Raw genomic sequence first — 15887 nt, 5'->3', positions numbered from 1 at the left:
TTACTACGTATACGTTTAACTTTTTTTTTTTTTTGCTATTGAAACAATAAAATCCTTTATAAATTTTTAAGGAACTAAATTACATTCCGTGAGTTAACTACACAAACAAAGAAATAAACTAAAGTTTTTTTTCTCCAAAAAGTCCGAAACAGAGTAATAAAATCTTGTTTCATTTTCATTAGCATCCTTCGAACCAAACACACGCTAGTAGTTTATTACCCAAACAGAATCAGTATCCGTCGAATAAGACAAAAACCAGCTCCAGCTGTCCACATATTAGCTACGGTGCACCCTACCACACAATAAATACTCTCTTTCGTTCACCGTAAATTATCTCTTTCGTTCTATCAAATCTAACTTTGTGAGAATGAAAGCTCTCCAACAGTAAAACCACCTAATTCATTCGTATTTTCACTTGTACGTAATGCATAACTACATGTACACTAACAGTAACATCCTTCCTGTTTCTATATAATAATAAAAAAAAAGTACTTCAGTGAAAAGAGAACACGTAAATGAATTTAGTCCATGTATGAAGTGAAGGATGCTCCGAATAACACGTACGACACCGTTTCATTACCTCTAATTTTAGTCGGTCTGCAGGCTTTAGTTTATTTCTCTTTTGAAATAAGTATCGAATCGGATTTTGTATTTTACTTGTTTCAACTAAATGGCTACCGGAGATGAATCGTCATCACCATCATCATCGACAGCAGCATCTGAATTATTGTCTTTGGAAGGAATTAATAATGTTGAAGAATTTGTTTGGGTAAATTTCATTAAATTTTTTGAATTCTTTTAAATTAAGATTAATTAAGTATTTTTAAATGAAAAAACCATGTTGGAAACTTGTAATTATCATTAGTTTTGGCTTGCCGGCAGCTTGTTATAGAGGCTAGTTTTGAGTGATTTCTACGGAGTATTTTTTATTTTTTTAATAATAATTAACATGTCATGCATGTTATTTTGTTTGTTAAAAATATACTAACAAATTGTTAAAATTTTAAAGTGATGGTTATGGAAATGTACAAGAATTTTAAGCACGTTAATGACGATATTTAGGGATGTCGTAAAAAAAAAAAAAAAAAACTGAAAAAAAATGTTGTTCTTTGGTAAATGAGGTTTGGACATTTTTTTATTAAATAAATATTGAACTGAATTTTCACATTAAGGTAATCATGAAAATCATGCAGGTGAACCAAGAAGAATCGGGATCGATGTCGTTAGGGAGGTTTAGTCATCTTTATGATCTTATGGAAATGGGCAACAAAGCATTCAGAGAAAACCGTTTCGAGGAGGTAAAATAATTCGATTTTCTCTCTTGTTTTATCGATTTTACACTCCACCTTTATTATGTGCATACTGAAACTCTTAATTGAAACGACTGTAAATTTTCATCATGTATATATGAATACATTATGCACAGTATGAGTCCTTAGATGATTGTTTGCATAGTAAGAGTCATTATGCATAGAGTATTCTACAATTAAATTGTTTTCAATGTTCTTCGAACCTCAAGATTTGTTTTATTCTCTACTAACGAATATGTTTGTCTGTCAGGCTGTTAATAATTACTCGAGAGCTCATAATATAAAACCAGATGATCCTATCATTCTTAACAATCGATGTTGCGCTTATCTCAGGTTAAATTTATTTGATGTGATCAACATTTTCTCTTTAGTTCCTTTGTTTGTGTGTGTGTGTGTGTGTTTTTTTTTACAAATGTTAAACATTTTGAAACCTGCAGGATCAGTCAATTCCTGAAAAACAGGCCACCGTCTGCATCGGAAATTAGACCGTTGAGTGGGCTTGATCCTACAATACATGCTGGCGTATGTGATTATTGTTTATTTTGTATGATCTTACTCATACTTTTGTTGGATTGTAAGTTACCAAATTTTAGGGATACGATTTCATATTTAACCTTTGTTTTTAGCTTGCGTTGAAGGATGCTGAACAGTTTATGAATTTGCGAAGTGACTCTGCAACTCCGTACATATTAAAGGCAAATGCACTCATTTTGGTGAGACCCATTTACGTTAATCTTTTTTCTTTTTACCAAACGAACATGAATTTTATTAAAACGAATCCTTATTTGGTAGCACAATTTAATATTAAGATGTTGGCAGTTAGAGAGGTTTGAGCAAGCCCGAGATACAATTCTTTCTGGTCTTCTGATTGACGCTTCAAGGTACTATCATACGCTATGATCGTTTTTGTTTGAATCGGTCTTTACAATATTATACATTCTTTTTCAAACTTATATTATTTCTTACATAAGTTTATAAATGTGAATTGGATTGTGACTTTTGCCCGTTTCTGATGTAAATAGCGACGCTTTACGGAATTTAGAAAGGGTAACAACCAATATATTTGGGAATAGACTCCAAAATAGACCAGCACGAACGGATGATTTTGATTGCACACTTTGCTTGAAATTACTATATGAGCCAATTACAACGCCATGTGGACATACTTTTTGTCGATCTTGCCTTTTCCAATCTATGGACCGAGGTTAGTTTCTTTTTTTTTCTTTTCTTTTTTTTCTCATCGTTTGAATCGCTTCTCGAGTCGCTAATTCTTTTAATGTCCCTTGGGTTAATACTAGGGAACAGATGCCCTTTATGCCGAACGGTTCTGTTTATTAGTCCTAGAACTTGTGCAATAAGGTTAGTTTATTCCATGTTTTTATATCAAATAAATGTTTATGTTTATGTACTTCTGCTAACATGTTTGTTTATTTTTTGTAGTGTGACACTGAACAGTATAATAGAGAGAAACTTTCCACAAGAATATGCGGAAAGAAAGTTAGAGCATCAGAGTTTGACAAATATGGGTCCCGATTTGATACCACTTTTTGTAATGGATGTTGTGCTTCCTTGCCAAAAGTTACACTTAAACATTTTTGAAGCTCGTTATAGACTTATGGTGAGTTTACAAAGATCCTATATTCCTAACTCAACATCTACTGATCTACCCGATAATCAGCTACAATTTCTTCTTCCTTTGTTTAATCAATGTATTTTAATGACCATGTTATTAGCATCAATTGATGTTGAGATAAAGGCTTACGTACTGTTTATGTTCTACTTTTAGTATGTCAAGCGTGGATATAGATGGTAAAATGGGCGGGTCACGGGTTGTGTATCAGTTTCAGGTGAAAAACGGTTGGGGACTGGTGGATAAATAGATTCACCTTCAGATCTTTTCTAGGAAAGGAGATTTCATGGATTAAAAAAACTTTTGTTCATTTTTGAACTGTTTGACCCTTTTGACACATTACAGATAAAAACACGTAACTTTATTGACCCATTCGTAAAAAACATAGAGTTTGACCGTTGTGCTATATGACAGGTGAGGAGAATTATGGAAGGAAACCACCGAATGGGAATGGTACGTATAATTAGCGTTCCAGATATTTTCTCTTTGAGTAAAGGTAAATTAGTGAATCTAGTCTGACTCATTGTCCCTGTTTGTGTTTTTTTTCCCTCGTAAACGCTTGTAGGTTATATTTGACTCGACAACAGGATCTGTAGCTGATTATGCTTGTGAGGTGGAAATCACAGAGTATGCATTTGGTTAAATTTTGTAGCACGTGCTCTTGTTTTTCGGTTTATGGAAACATTATTTAAGTAATCGTTTTCTTTTCATGTAGTTGTGAGCCTCTTCCTGATGGGCGCTTTTTCCTAGAGGTAAATAGATACAAATTTCTTGTTTCATCTTCTGTTTGATAATTGCTAAAGGTGGAAATATGGGCGGGCCAGGCGGATTGGGTTACATATCAAAACTAGTTGGTTTGTGCTTTTGAAATATTTTCTTTTCTATAAAATTTTTGGTTTATTACTTGGTAACTATTAATACTTGTGTTAAATATAAGAGAAAATTGCTAGTAGTAGTAGTAGCAGCAGCAGCCAGGGGCAAAAATTAGAAGGGGCAAAGGTGGGCAGCCGCCCCCAGTGGATGTTTAATTTTTAGTGTAAAAATTTTGGGTTTTTCGATAATGCCCCCGGTGGAATTTTTTTTTTTTGCCCCCAAAGTATTCATATTTTGTCCCAAAATCTCCACATTTTGCCCCAAAACCTCTATATTTTGCCCCCAAGACCTTCACATTTTGGCCCAAAACTTCCAAATTTTGCCGAAAACTCCAAAATTTTCCCAAAAACCTTCATATTTTGGCAAAAAAAATTTGCTACGTTTTTAAAAAAAATTTCGCACCCGGTGAAAAAGATTCCTGCTTCCGCCACTGGCAGCAGCAGTAGTAATGGGTGTGTGCGTTTGTGGTTATATAAATAATTACATCCAATTTAACAGATCTAGCGCATGCAGGTTGAGAGCCGGCGAAGATTTCTCATCCTTCGTAACTGGGATCAAGATGGGTTAGTATTATCACTACTCTTGTCAACCATTTCACATTAGGGGTAATTATAGTTGGGTTTTAATTACTACAGACTGAAGGGATGAAATATAGAGCTTAGAACACACATGGATACTTGTACTTCAAACATAGCAACCTCATCTATGCATGTTATAAACTCTTAAGAGTCATTAACAATATCATTATAAATTTTCTGATGCTCTAGAAGATCACAAAGCTATATTGCAAAGGCATTGTTATTTATTTATTTATTTATTTTGTAATAAAATGATACGGAGTACATAAGATTATATGTTTTTAAACTCATATTGTGTGATCGTTGAAACTGTGACCAGCTTGACCCATTTTATCTTTCTTCTCTTTTATTTACACCGACTAGTCTACCGTTTGACCTGTTAGTGATAAAACCCAAATCTGCCGGTTTGTATACACGGGTCAGAATAGTCACCTGTTGTTAAATAGTTGCTTATTAAATTTCTATCCTTTTTGTTTGACTATGAAGGTATCGTGTTGCGGAGGTTGAATGGGTGCAAGATTTTTCTCCATCAGAAGGATCAAAAGAAAAATACGACGTAAGTATACATAGATCTTAACCAGTAGCCTAACTCTTTCATTTTTGTATTTAACTGCTTTCAAAGTTCAACCGTTTTAATTCCATGTGATTGGAAATGGGCACAGTTGCAGCAAACGACAAATAAAGTAGCAGAATATGCTCGATCATGGATAAAGGTGGCTCAAGAGGCTGCACAAAGAGGTAATGTAATTAAGAATGTTAAGAGTAACATAATCACTTTGAACAATTCACATTTGAAATGGATATATATTTTAGAGTATATACTTGTGTAATCAATTGATCAGTTAAATCTTGCTATATTTAGGAACATATTTGAATTATGCTTTCATTTTATATGCAGATCAAACCAAACTTATGGAGCTTCATAGAGCAGAAGGTTTGATGCCTTCGACAAGTGATCCCGAATCCTTCAGTTTTTGGGTACATTTTGCAGCATGGTGTCTTTTTGATTTAAGTTTATATGAACCAAGTTTGACTTTTATTTATTTATTTTATTTTATTATTATTATTATTTTTTTTTTGCAGCTTGCTACCCTAACAAATCAAAGACCACAAGAAAGGCTAGCTCTTCTTCGTCTTAGAGATACAAAAGAGGTATTGAATCTTGCTTTTTTAGCATTCTATAATGACTGTTTTGCATTGTTGGTTAAAATCCTTTTATGACTTTGATCATGTTTAAAGTAGAGGTGGAAATTTTTTAGGAATTAGCAATATAAAATGGATTCGGGTCAAAATGATTGATCTTTATTAGAAATTTGGTCAGGCCATTTTTGTCCAACTTCTTTATGAAAAATAAAAGAGAACTTTCTAAGTTTCTATATTGTACCTCTAATGATAGTACATAGTATCTAACATTAGGAAATATTCTTTTCTTTTCTACACTACATTCTAGACGTAAGGAGAATTATAAGGTTATTACTGTTACTGTTACTGTTACTGTTACTATATAGAGGAGTTAAAACACAACCATATTTCAAATTCTTGCTAAGTTTCTACTTCTTACATATCCATTATCCAACCTGCTCGAGTTGAAACACAACCTAATTCGCATTTTCAAGATATGGGTTGAAATTGTCACCAGCTATAAATGAAGATACATGAGACCTTGTAACGAATCATCATCAATTATTCAATTTATCATTCCATGATTATCTTATCCTCCATAGAAACTTATCTTTTAGTTTATTGGCTCCCAAATTACAATATGTTTGATAATTGTAAACATTTTAAGTTCATTGTATGCTTATCTGTAACTAATAAATCATTCTTGGTTGCAGAGGTTAAGAAGAGGGTACTTTTACTTGAAAGCAGAAGAACAATGATGCAAATTAATATGAACATAAGGACATAATTACATTCAGTTATTTCTTAAGGTATAATTTTGTATTCTAGGCAATTCTTTATTCTTTGATTCTAATTGTGATGTATAGAGATTCCAAAGGTGAACAATACATACAAATGGTAAAAAAAAAAAAGTTTACCATCTATTTTTTCTTTGACTTTTTTGTAACGGAAACTCAGATTATATCAGCATATGGACTGACTGGGTTACAATCTATAACTACAATGTCGCATATTGTTTAACTTTTGCTAATCTAAATGGTAAACGGATAAAGTTTTTTCTAGTCCAGGGAGGGTTTTTTTTTTATTTTTTATTTTTATATTTTAATACACAGCCTAACTAGGTTATCCCGTTACTGTTTCGATCTTTTCTCTGGCCACCTATTGGTGCGTGTCGCTAGTGAACATAAGAAACGAATTGAACTAATTGATTATTCAATTGTAATTGCAAAAGAAACTGCTGAACTATTACATGTGAATGTGAATGAATGAAACTCTAAAATCATCAACATCATTTATACACCTGTTACTAACGGCTACAAACAGAAATAACAGAATATAACTAGATAGTTGCATATTGACCCCTGAACTTTTACGAACTTCTCACAATAGCCCCTGAACTTATCCTGACTTGTCAAAACACCTAATAAAGTATAGTTTACAACATTTATGGAGAGAAGGATCATCTCCAAGAAATTAGATATAAACTAAATCATTACGCTTAAAGGATCGTCTCCTCTAGACTCAACAATGGGCCCACTGCAACACTTCGAAATGAAGATATAACAAGATAAGATTTTACATAACTCGCGAGAAAAAGGTAAGCCGATTTTGATATTACTTGATTTTATTCAGGAGTTATAATTCATTTCCAGAGATCATTTCAAAAGCACCAACTAGAGCCATGACTTTACTCTTCCTAGTTTTTATAAGCTTGCTAGCAGCTTCTTCAATGACATTATTTAGTCGAACATCACGTTTATTTTCTTCTTTTTCACACGGTTTTAGAACGGTGTTTACCGACTCGCTCTCGGGAATAAGTAACACGCTATCAGAAGACATTCTCCTTAAACTTTTACGATCTTCTTGTGCGTTTTGGTTTTCGTCCAACACTTTTCCTTCGTCAAATTCAAGTTTTATTGGACCGTTACTCTTTGATTGTGTGTCTATTGTCTTCCCTTGCTTAAATTTGTGTTTTTTAGATGCAAGATCTTCGTGTTCTTTGGCTAGTTTGACTACACGTGTTGACTTTTCCGTTTTCTTAACTCCCGAAGGCGCTACATTAGCATTGGTCTTACTTTCATTTTTTGGCGTTTCTTCTTTCTTTGACTTTGATGATACCTGCCTAACGTATTGAGCCTTTGCCGATACTTTTTGACTTTTTTGGTTTTCTTCTTGAACAACTTCACGCAAGGGGGTTGACTGGTCAGCCCCGGGCGTTTCTGAATCGTCATGAGCTTCCAAGGTTTGACCATTTTCCATCTCTCCTTGACTTTTATCGTTTTCTTCTTCAACAACTTCATCAATTCCACTCGGAACCTTTGACTTTTTTGAGTCTTGGTCAACACCATCCTTTGACATTTTTGAGTCTTGGTCAACACCTGGATTTGACTTTCTTGAACCATAGTCAACCCCAGGCTTTGTAGATACGTTATGGGTTGATAAAGTTTGCACCTTTTTAGTAATTGTGCCATTTCCCGGTGTCTTCATGGTACTCTTGGCTGATTTTGAATCTTTTCTTGAGTCAATCTTTTTGTCATTCTTTCTACTACTTTTTGTTACACTACCAACATCAAACGAACCAAAAACATGTTCCAAGCCATTGGTGGGTAAGCCTACATCACTGAATCTCCTTGTATGTCTTGTTGCAGTTGCAATGTAAAATGGATCACTTTCTTCCTGCTTTGACTTTATCTTTGACTTTGACCCAATATCTTGTCTTTTGGATTCAATTTGTTGATGTTTGACTTGATGATTAAGAGGTGGTGTATTAGTGCTCTTGACATGTTTTGTTGGAGATCTGGGGATGGGTGTGAAGTGTTTCTTGCTTCCATGCACAGAAGTTGTAGAGTCAACATGTGTTTTGTTTGACCTTTGACTTGGACTTGATCTTTGACTTGGACTTGATCTTTGAGTAGGACTTGATCTTTGTGTAGGACTTGATCTATGGCTAGGACTTGATCTATGGCTAGGACTTGATCTTTGAGTAGGACTTGATCTATGGCTAGGACTTGATCTTTGAGTGGGACTTGATCTATGATTAGGACTTGAGGACTTTGGTTCGGTCAGATGGTCGAATCCCGAATGTTTGCAGTTGTCGTGGCACGAGGGAAAGGGAGGACATAGGTATCTACTTAGAACGTCTTCATAGCCGTTGGATTCAAGGTAGAAGTTTCCTGTTGAATGTCTTCTCGAGTGCCTGCCGGACCCACTTTTTTCCATGCCAATGCGAAGCAAGCCTACATGAATACTGTATGAAAACTCTTTAAGGACTAATTGCGTGAAATGTATATAGAATAACATTGTGAAATGTATACTTACGTGTACTAATCTCGGCTTGATCATGAACTTATATACATGGGAAGATTCATCAAAGAGCAGCCGATATTTTTAATGCAGTTTAATTTAATAGTAAATATGCAATATGCAATATGCCAAAGTATGGAAAATGCAAAGGTCCTAACTATTATGTTTGGCAAACATGATGAACAAGATAATAGCCCCATCTTAAGCTATTGTTTATTAGAATTTTCTAACATTTTGATGATGTTTTATGCGATTTTATAATTCAAGCAAATTTTTTGTGCCACGCAATTATTTCTGAATTCACTGCTTATAATATAAGATTATCCAATTGGACATTTGATTTCATCGCGGTGACATCATATGACTTGCTAGCAGCACATATGATATGTGTACACAAGGCTTTAAAATTTATAATTTGGACGTAACAGGGCGTCATGTGAACTTTTTGTCAATGAGAAACACATTCCTTTGCGATTTTCTCTAAAATGTAAGAAAATTTTGGTTACAGGCAAACATTCACAATAAAATCTAGAATTGGATTTAGATCAAAATGCAAACATATGAAGAGAACCAATTCAAGATTATTCAGATGAATAAGAACAATTTTGAGACATACCTTTTTGTTGAAAACCTTCAAGAAATGGGGAAGTATGAAATAAAGATTTGGCAAAAGATGGAAGAAGGCCAAGATTGTCAAACTCAAACCCAATAACTTGATATGAAAAAGGCTTCTTCCTTGGGAAAGATGCTATGAATGAATTGACATTTTGGTTGGCTTGTGCCTGTGGCTGCATAAGAATTATGGCACACATATTTTATCTTTCTATTTTAGGATACACCAACCAATTTCTTACAGTAATATTTAGAAATCAAACTTTATATTAGAACAACAACTATAAGTATCCACTATTGTCTTATTGACTTTTCAAAGACTTTTGTTTATCAACTTTGACTATAGATATTGATATTTGTGTTATATAATATCCGATGAAAATTATATGAATGAATTGAGTTTTAAATGTGTTTTTATTCATATAATTTTCATCATATATAATATAACACAAATTTAAAATTTACAGTCAAAGTTGATAAAGAAAGACTTTGAAAACACTTATATTAGGACAAAGGGAGTATTAGTTCTCATCAAACTTAACCAATTTCAACCTACAAGCCCCAAAAGTGCATTTTTACCAAAATTAGTCATATTTCCTATTAATGACTCAAAAAAATTCAATCAGGGTGGCCTAAATGTTTCATTTTTTATATTACAAGTCTAAGTTGACATTATGGACGTGTTTGTAATTTTGGATCCCCAAAATTATGCATATGAGTCAAAATAGGCCCTTACGACCCACGAGTAGTAATTTCCATCTTAACCCAAAATAAGTCTAAAACTCAATTTCAAAATACCAACACTTCAAATACACTTGATATAGCGAACACGTCAAATCAACAAGTACCCTACTTGTCACCATATGGCCCAAACGGGTCAGGCGTCCAAATGGGCATTAAGGACACTTGTAACCATATAACTTTCAAACAACCAATGTTTCTTTTCAAAGATGACCAGTTTGAGATTTCAACAAATAACCATATTTATACAAAACTAGTAATCAACCAACAGCTATGTCACTTTGAAGCAAAACCATAACAAAAGGGACGATTTATCATAAGTCAAACCATCACACGGTAATTTAAAGAAACCATATATACACGCTTAGTATATATTCCACAACTACCCCTTCACAACCTCCTCTTCCCGATGCTCAACTTTCACATCAAAATGAGAAATTTGTACATAAAACGCAAATCACAACATGAAGTCAATTTACAAATTAAAATTGGGGCTTCAAAATTAATACGAACAAATAGATATCGAAAACACACACACACACACACACACACACACACACACACACACACTAAACAAACAGTTACTAAATCGGAGCTATGAATCAAAAGATATGACCGTTCAAAGTTCGAACAAGATTTGATGAGTTAGAATAGTTTTTGCTGACTTAGAAAACATAGTTGTTCGAACTTAAGTTAGAGCACAAATCTTGAACAGGGTAGTGACAAAGCTTTGCAACTTGATCAAACATCCGTTGTCATCCTCAATTCTTATCAACATACCAAGACGGAATTGCAAACCTAACTGATCATAAGACCAGCCCTAAAGTGACAAGGCTTTGCAACTTGAGCTTTAGATGTCCCATTACCAATTTGGTCTGGACTCTGGGTCTAAGGACTCAACATGTTACAGGCCCAAATAGTCATTTTGCCAGTAAGTGCTCATCATTGGTAGTTCATGATACTAAGCATTCATGATTATTTTTTGAAAAAAAAATGTATATAATAAAAATGTAAAAACTTTGACAAGGTATGTTGGTTGACTAATTAAGAATGCTCGAGGAACAGAAAATTACATTTACATCATATTTGTAAAGAATCAATTGAAATGTGAAGTTATGATCACATCAACTTGTTGATATCAAACCAAGTAGTGTTGATTCATGATTGTAGTACCATGTATTGTACCCTGACCCTGTGGTACTTGTATTCATCATCATTGTCTCTTGTTGTTCTTTCTCTTCTATACAATCATCAGGTGGCATGTTTAGATCAAGAAAACATCGGATTTCGTTAACCGGTTTATCAACATTTTCACTCATATTCATGTTTTGGTGATTCAGTTTAGCTTCTGCTGTCAAATGTGATCTCTTGTGACCTCCCAAAGCTTGTCCTGAAGAAAAAACTCTAAAGCAAATTGAGCACTCATGAGTTCCTAAAACCATCGCGTTCTTCGAAGGGCCAACAAGATTGAAACTCGATGTTGGTTGATGATTATCAGATGTTTTCTCATTATACCAATTAATCATTTGGTCATGATCTAACATGGGTTCACTTATTTTCGCGATTTTTGAATCAATACATTCCTTTAATTTCTTGTGACTTGTTTTATGGCCACCAAGTGCTTGAAAAGAATGAAAACTCTTGTTGCAAGTAGTACACTCAAACTTTCTCTTCATTTGACCATCAAATTCATCTCGACGAATTGTAGTTTTTTCTAATCGATCAAAATGAACTCCGTTTTTTTCTAATTTCTTCATCTTAGTACCATTTTCAATTAGATTACCCCATGTTCCTACATCTCTTGAAAGCATGATCAAACAGATAGCAATCTCTACTTCTTGTTCTTGATCGATATCAGAAACAACACTTGTTGAAGCATGGTTAGCATTCATGGATACCGAAGATGAAGCTGTAGTATTTGTGGTTGTGGTAACAGCAGTAGTTGTATCACAAGTAACTATACAACTTTTAGTTGCTCCTTTTCTTGACTTTGATTTCTTTATTTGCTGAATTTTCGCATCCGAATTCTTATTACTTGATTGTCCAATCCAAGAATCTTGATTTGAATTTGAAATTTTGGCGTTCGATATTTTATCGGAGTGACATTTCATGTGTCCAAATAAGGCCTTCCATGATTGAAAACCTTTCCCACATTCCTTACAAATCTTATCAAGAACAGCAACATCATTTGAGCTCGAAGTACCATTAATGACTGCTTTTGGAGTCTTTTTGGGATCTTTTCTAAGTTCATAACCCAAATCATTCGAATTTGAAGAACCATTAATGACTTCATTGTTATTGTTGTTCTTTATCGAGGTTCCGCCATTGTTCTCAAAAGATGAGAGCTTCATTTTCTGATGATCAGTTGAGTTGATCACGTGAGACCTCATGTGACCTCCCAATGATCTGCCACAAGGGTAGCACTTGTTGCAAAACTTACACATATGTTTCATCACTTCTTGATCACTTTCTTCTTTTGAATTTCGGTTAAAATTCAACATTCTACATGGAAGAAAGGTCACTAGTCAGTTCAGATTGACAATTTAAGTTGTCCAAAAACAGAGGATGATCAACTAATCATGATTAACCTTCTAAAGAAGCAAAGAATTCAAGTATCAGAATTGAGAACTGAAGAATACCCAGATCACGAAATAAAATTAAAAGCTTAAATCTGCAGTTTTTTTGTAAACTAAAATGAAACCCACAACAGATTCCATTTATCTTTCAGCAAGAACAAGTCAAGAATGTTAGAAATAAAGAATTGTGAAATACCCAGATCAAAAGCTCAAATCTTTAGTAGGTACCCATGTGAATAACAAATAACCCATCTCAGATTGCATTGTTCTTTCATTAAAGCTAACTTACTTATAAAGTTTTCCCAATTCCCAAATCAAGAATTATTTTTTATTTACCTTTTTAATTTTAGAAAGACAATGAACACACCCACGAAGATAGATATTCATTTCATGAAGACCAAGATCATGAAACTACATAAAAAGCTTAAATTTTTGAAGGGTTTTCAGTAATCTTGCTGATAAAGTTTCAGATTGCATTTTGTTATTCAACAAAATACGAACACTATTGAACTAAACTGAAGCTAAACTCTAGTACCAGTAGCTAATACTCCGTATTTCAAGTAATAACTGATAATAATGGTAAAAAGAGTTAATTAGTTGGTTACCTTTTTATAATAATGATGAAGATAAACAAACTTGGCTTGATTTCTCTCTCTAGAGAGAGAGATGAACAGACTATAGTTAGAGAAAGAAGGAGAAAACCATGCATGAAAACAAGGATAAAAAGATGCAAACGAAACGTGTAGTGAGCTAAGTATATATATCAAAGCATCATTCCTATTGCCAAACACTAATCCAACGGTTGAGATTGTTCCACATTGCCCATCACATAAGTTTTGGCCTCATGAGTATTACTCTTAAATTCCTAATTTTGCCATGATATCAGTAACTGTCCACCCACAGAATAATAAACAGAAGTTGTGGGTGTCAAATACCTCAAATTTTCCTTCATTATAAACCAATTAGCAAATAGCAAGTGTCACTCTTATTGTTAAAGTATTTGGCTCAAGTTGGGTAGGGACAATTTGGTCATTTTAATTGAAATTAAAGAATTCGCAATGGCTAGTAAGTAGGAAAAGTGGACCCACGGAAATACAAGAAGTTTGTGAAGTAAAGAATCCACAAGCCTGCAAATGGAAGCTAAAAGCTTTTTTGTGCTAAGCAAGCATAGTAGGTAGTGGTAGTAGGCTAGTGGCATTTTAGTCATTTTACACCAACATTTTCCAATCCAGTTACAAGATTAATAAAAATAAAAAACCAAAATCCTTATTTAGTACTGTATTTAAACTGTGTTTGATTATACTGCCATTAACTAGCCAGCAACAATCTGAGTGAATTATATGATATTCGTGGTAGCCGATGGAACTCAACGGCCGGTTCTGCCTATTCGCTCTGCTAAACAAAAAGCTTGTCTTATTATGGTTTATCACTATCATAAGCATCAACTATATCGTTCAATCCGGGAGATTAGTACAATGTTTAGCTGTAGCACTAGTAGTGATAACAAGAAAACAATTATTATATTGTTAGAAAACAGTTATTATATTGTTATGTAGACCTTACTTTACAATTCTTTTGAAATACAAGTCCTATTCATGACATGTGCATGCACATTAGGAGGTAAGTTAGATAATGTATAATGTATTAGTTTCTCCCCTAATAATTCTAAAGAAGAAGTTGGGGTGATTCGGTGGTATCTCTTAGGAATTAATACCTGTCAATATAGTTTATAGAACAATCATAATTGCATGATGTACAAGTTGTTATGGCATTTTTGTTCAAGTTGTTAAAAGGGTTAGTCCAACCACTGCCCATTAACTTGTTTCCTAATTTATTGCTAATGCCATGTTAATAATAACGTCAATATGTGTTAAACAACACATCACAGGGGCATTGACATAGGGTGGCTACACATAACATTGGTTGAGTAAAGTGTCACTTGTGCTTTCATAATTAATTTGCATTTATTTATAGGACTACTATATTATTCAATTCATTTTGATCTGACCTATGATATATGAGTGAACAGCATATTCAAGGTCTAATGTTCGATGGTACTTGGGTATTTGGCTATCAAGAACAGGTTCTTTGATTTTTTAAGCATAAGTTTGCAGAGGTTAACACAGGCAGAGGCGGATCCAATGTATTAGGGAGGGGGCGTCCGCCCGGTGGATTTGAAATTTTCAGTGTAAAAATTTTGGATATTTCGACTTTGCCCCCGGCGGAATTTTTTTTTTTTTTGCCCCAAAACCTACATATTTTGCCTCAAAACCTTCAAATTTTGCCCAAAATTTTCCAAATTTTGCCCCAAAACATTCAAAATTTGCCCCAAAACCTCCATATTTTGGCCAAAAAAATTACTACGGTTTTAATTATTTTTTGTTGCCCCCGGTGAAATAAAATCCTGGATCCGCCACTGAACACAGGTGCTATGTTTAATGCTATAAATCCACATTATAAGCTCTCCATTATAAGCTCTCCTCTTGATGATGTATTATTTCATAGCACGACTTTGATGATGCGGAAATAAAGCGTCCGGTATGGGATTGTGATAGCTCCAAGGCTCCAGGTCCGGACGAGTTTTCGTCAATGGCGAATCCAGGATGAAAACCTAATGGTGTCCTAAATTTATTTTCAAACCTAATTATATTTTAAGGGTACATTACTTGTTGTTTACTTTAAAAAAAATCTCAAATTAAAAAAATCTATGAAGTCCTATAGTTAAATTTAGTGGCGTCCTATATATACAATTTAAAGAATAAATTGTATATTATTATTTTTTTCACTAATAGGGTCACAGGGCCCTATCTGATATGCTATATACTCGCCCCCACTGATTCGTTCCTTCATATACCTCCCCACCAATAGATAGAGACAAATGGGAATAACCGAAACCACGTCTACAAAATGCGAGTACCATGCAGCTGCTTCAAAGCCAACGTGATGCTCCTTGGCCAGATGACCAAGATATTGGCGAATGCCACATATGATCGAGAAAAGAGTACCTATAATCACATGAAAACCATGAAAGCCAGTTGCTAAGAAAAGGTAGAACCATAAATACTATTCGAAATTATGGAGGGCGCTTGATAATATTCCATTCCTTGAAAGGCGGTGAATACTAGAGCTAGTGAAACGGTAG

The 15887-nt window shown here is 34.0% G+C and overlaps 2 protein-coding genes across 3 annotated transcripts; one reads left to right on the top strand and one right to left on the bottom strand.

Annotated features, from left to right (window-relative positions):
- The first annotated feature begins 633 nt into the window (after positions 1-633).
- Positions 634-8730, top strand: LOC139843523 (uncharacterized). Of its 2 annotated transcripts, XR_011757605.1 has the most exons (19): positions 634-769; positions 1194-1298; positions 1561-1643; positions 1748-1832; positions 1937-2023; positions 2130-2191; positions 2333-2514; positions 2609-2669; positions 2751-2928; positions 3355-3393; positions 3506-3567; positions 3656-3692; positions 4327-4376; positions 4878-4947; positions 5054-5129; positions 5290-5369; positions 5475-5543; positions 6227-6322; positions 8465-8730. XR_011757605.1 is itself a non-coding variant. In XM_071833628.1 (18 exons), exons 1-18 carry the CDS (start codon positions 671-673, stop codon positions 6269-6271), a joined length of 1470 nt encoding a protein of 489 aa, XP_071689729.1. In that variant the 5' UTR covers positions 634-670; the 3' UTR covers positions 6272-6389. The 2 variants fall into 2 exon arrangements, 1 of the variants encoding a protein (XP_071689729.1); XM_071833628.1 differs by lacking the exon at positions 8465-8730 and having other exon boundaries at positions 6227-6389.
- Positions 8731-11293: 2563 nt separating this feature from the next.
- LOC139840973 (uncharacterized) lies at positions 11294-13411 on the bottom strand. Its single transcript, XM_071831212.1, has 3 exons — positions 13351-13411; positions 11712-12671; positions 11294-11642 (listed from the first exon to the last, which is right to left on the bottom strand). Exons 2-3 carry the CDS (start codon positions 12668-12670, stop codon positions 11294-11296), a joined length of 1308 nt encoding a protein of 435 aa, XP_071687313.1. The 5' UTR covers position 12671; positions 13351-13411.
- Between the last annotated feature and the right edge of the window lie 2476 nt (positions 13412-15887).

Source organism: Rutidosis leptorrhynchoides, chromosome 4 (genome assembly GCF_046630445.1).
Source record: "Rutidosis leptorrhynchoides isolate AG116_Rl617_1_P2 chromosome 4, CSIRO_AGI_Rlap_v1, whole genome shotgun sequence".
Classification (NCBI taxonomy): domain Eukaryota; kingdom Viridiplantae; phylum Streptophyta; class Magnoliopsida; order Asterales; family Asteraceae; genus Rutidosis; species Rutidosis leptorrhynchoides.
This window is presented reverse-complemented; position numbering and strand designations above follow the sequence as displayed.

Excerpts from the sequence above, each read along its gene's own strand:
- LOC139840973 (XM_071831212.1), bottom strand. The coding sequence starts at position 12,670 with ATGTTGAATTTTAACCGAAATTCAAAAGAAGAAAGTGATCAAGAAGTG. Across the intron at positions 11,643-11,711 it reads GCGAAAATAAGTGAACCCAT|TTTCAATCTTGTTGGCCCTT; the intron begins GTTAGATCATGA and ends ACCAACATCGAG.
- LOC139843523 (XM_071833628.1), top strand. The coding sequence starts at position 671 with ATGGCTACCGGAGATGAATCGTCATCACCATCATCATCGACAGCAGCA. Across the intron at positions 2,929-3,354 it reads AAGCTCGTTATAGACTTATG|GTGAGGAGAATTATGGAAGG; the intron begins GTGAGTTTACAA and ends GCTATATGACAG. Across the intron at positions 3,394-3,505 it reads GAAACCACCGAATGGGAATG|GTTATATTTGACTCGACAAC; the intron begins GTACGTATAATT and ends AAACGCTTGTAG.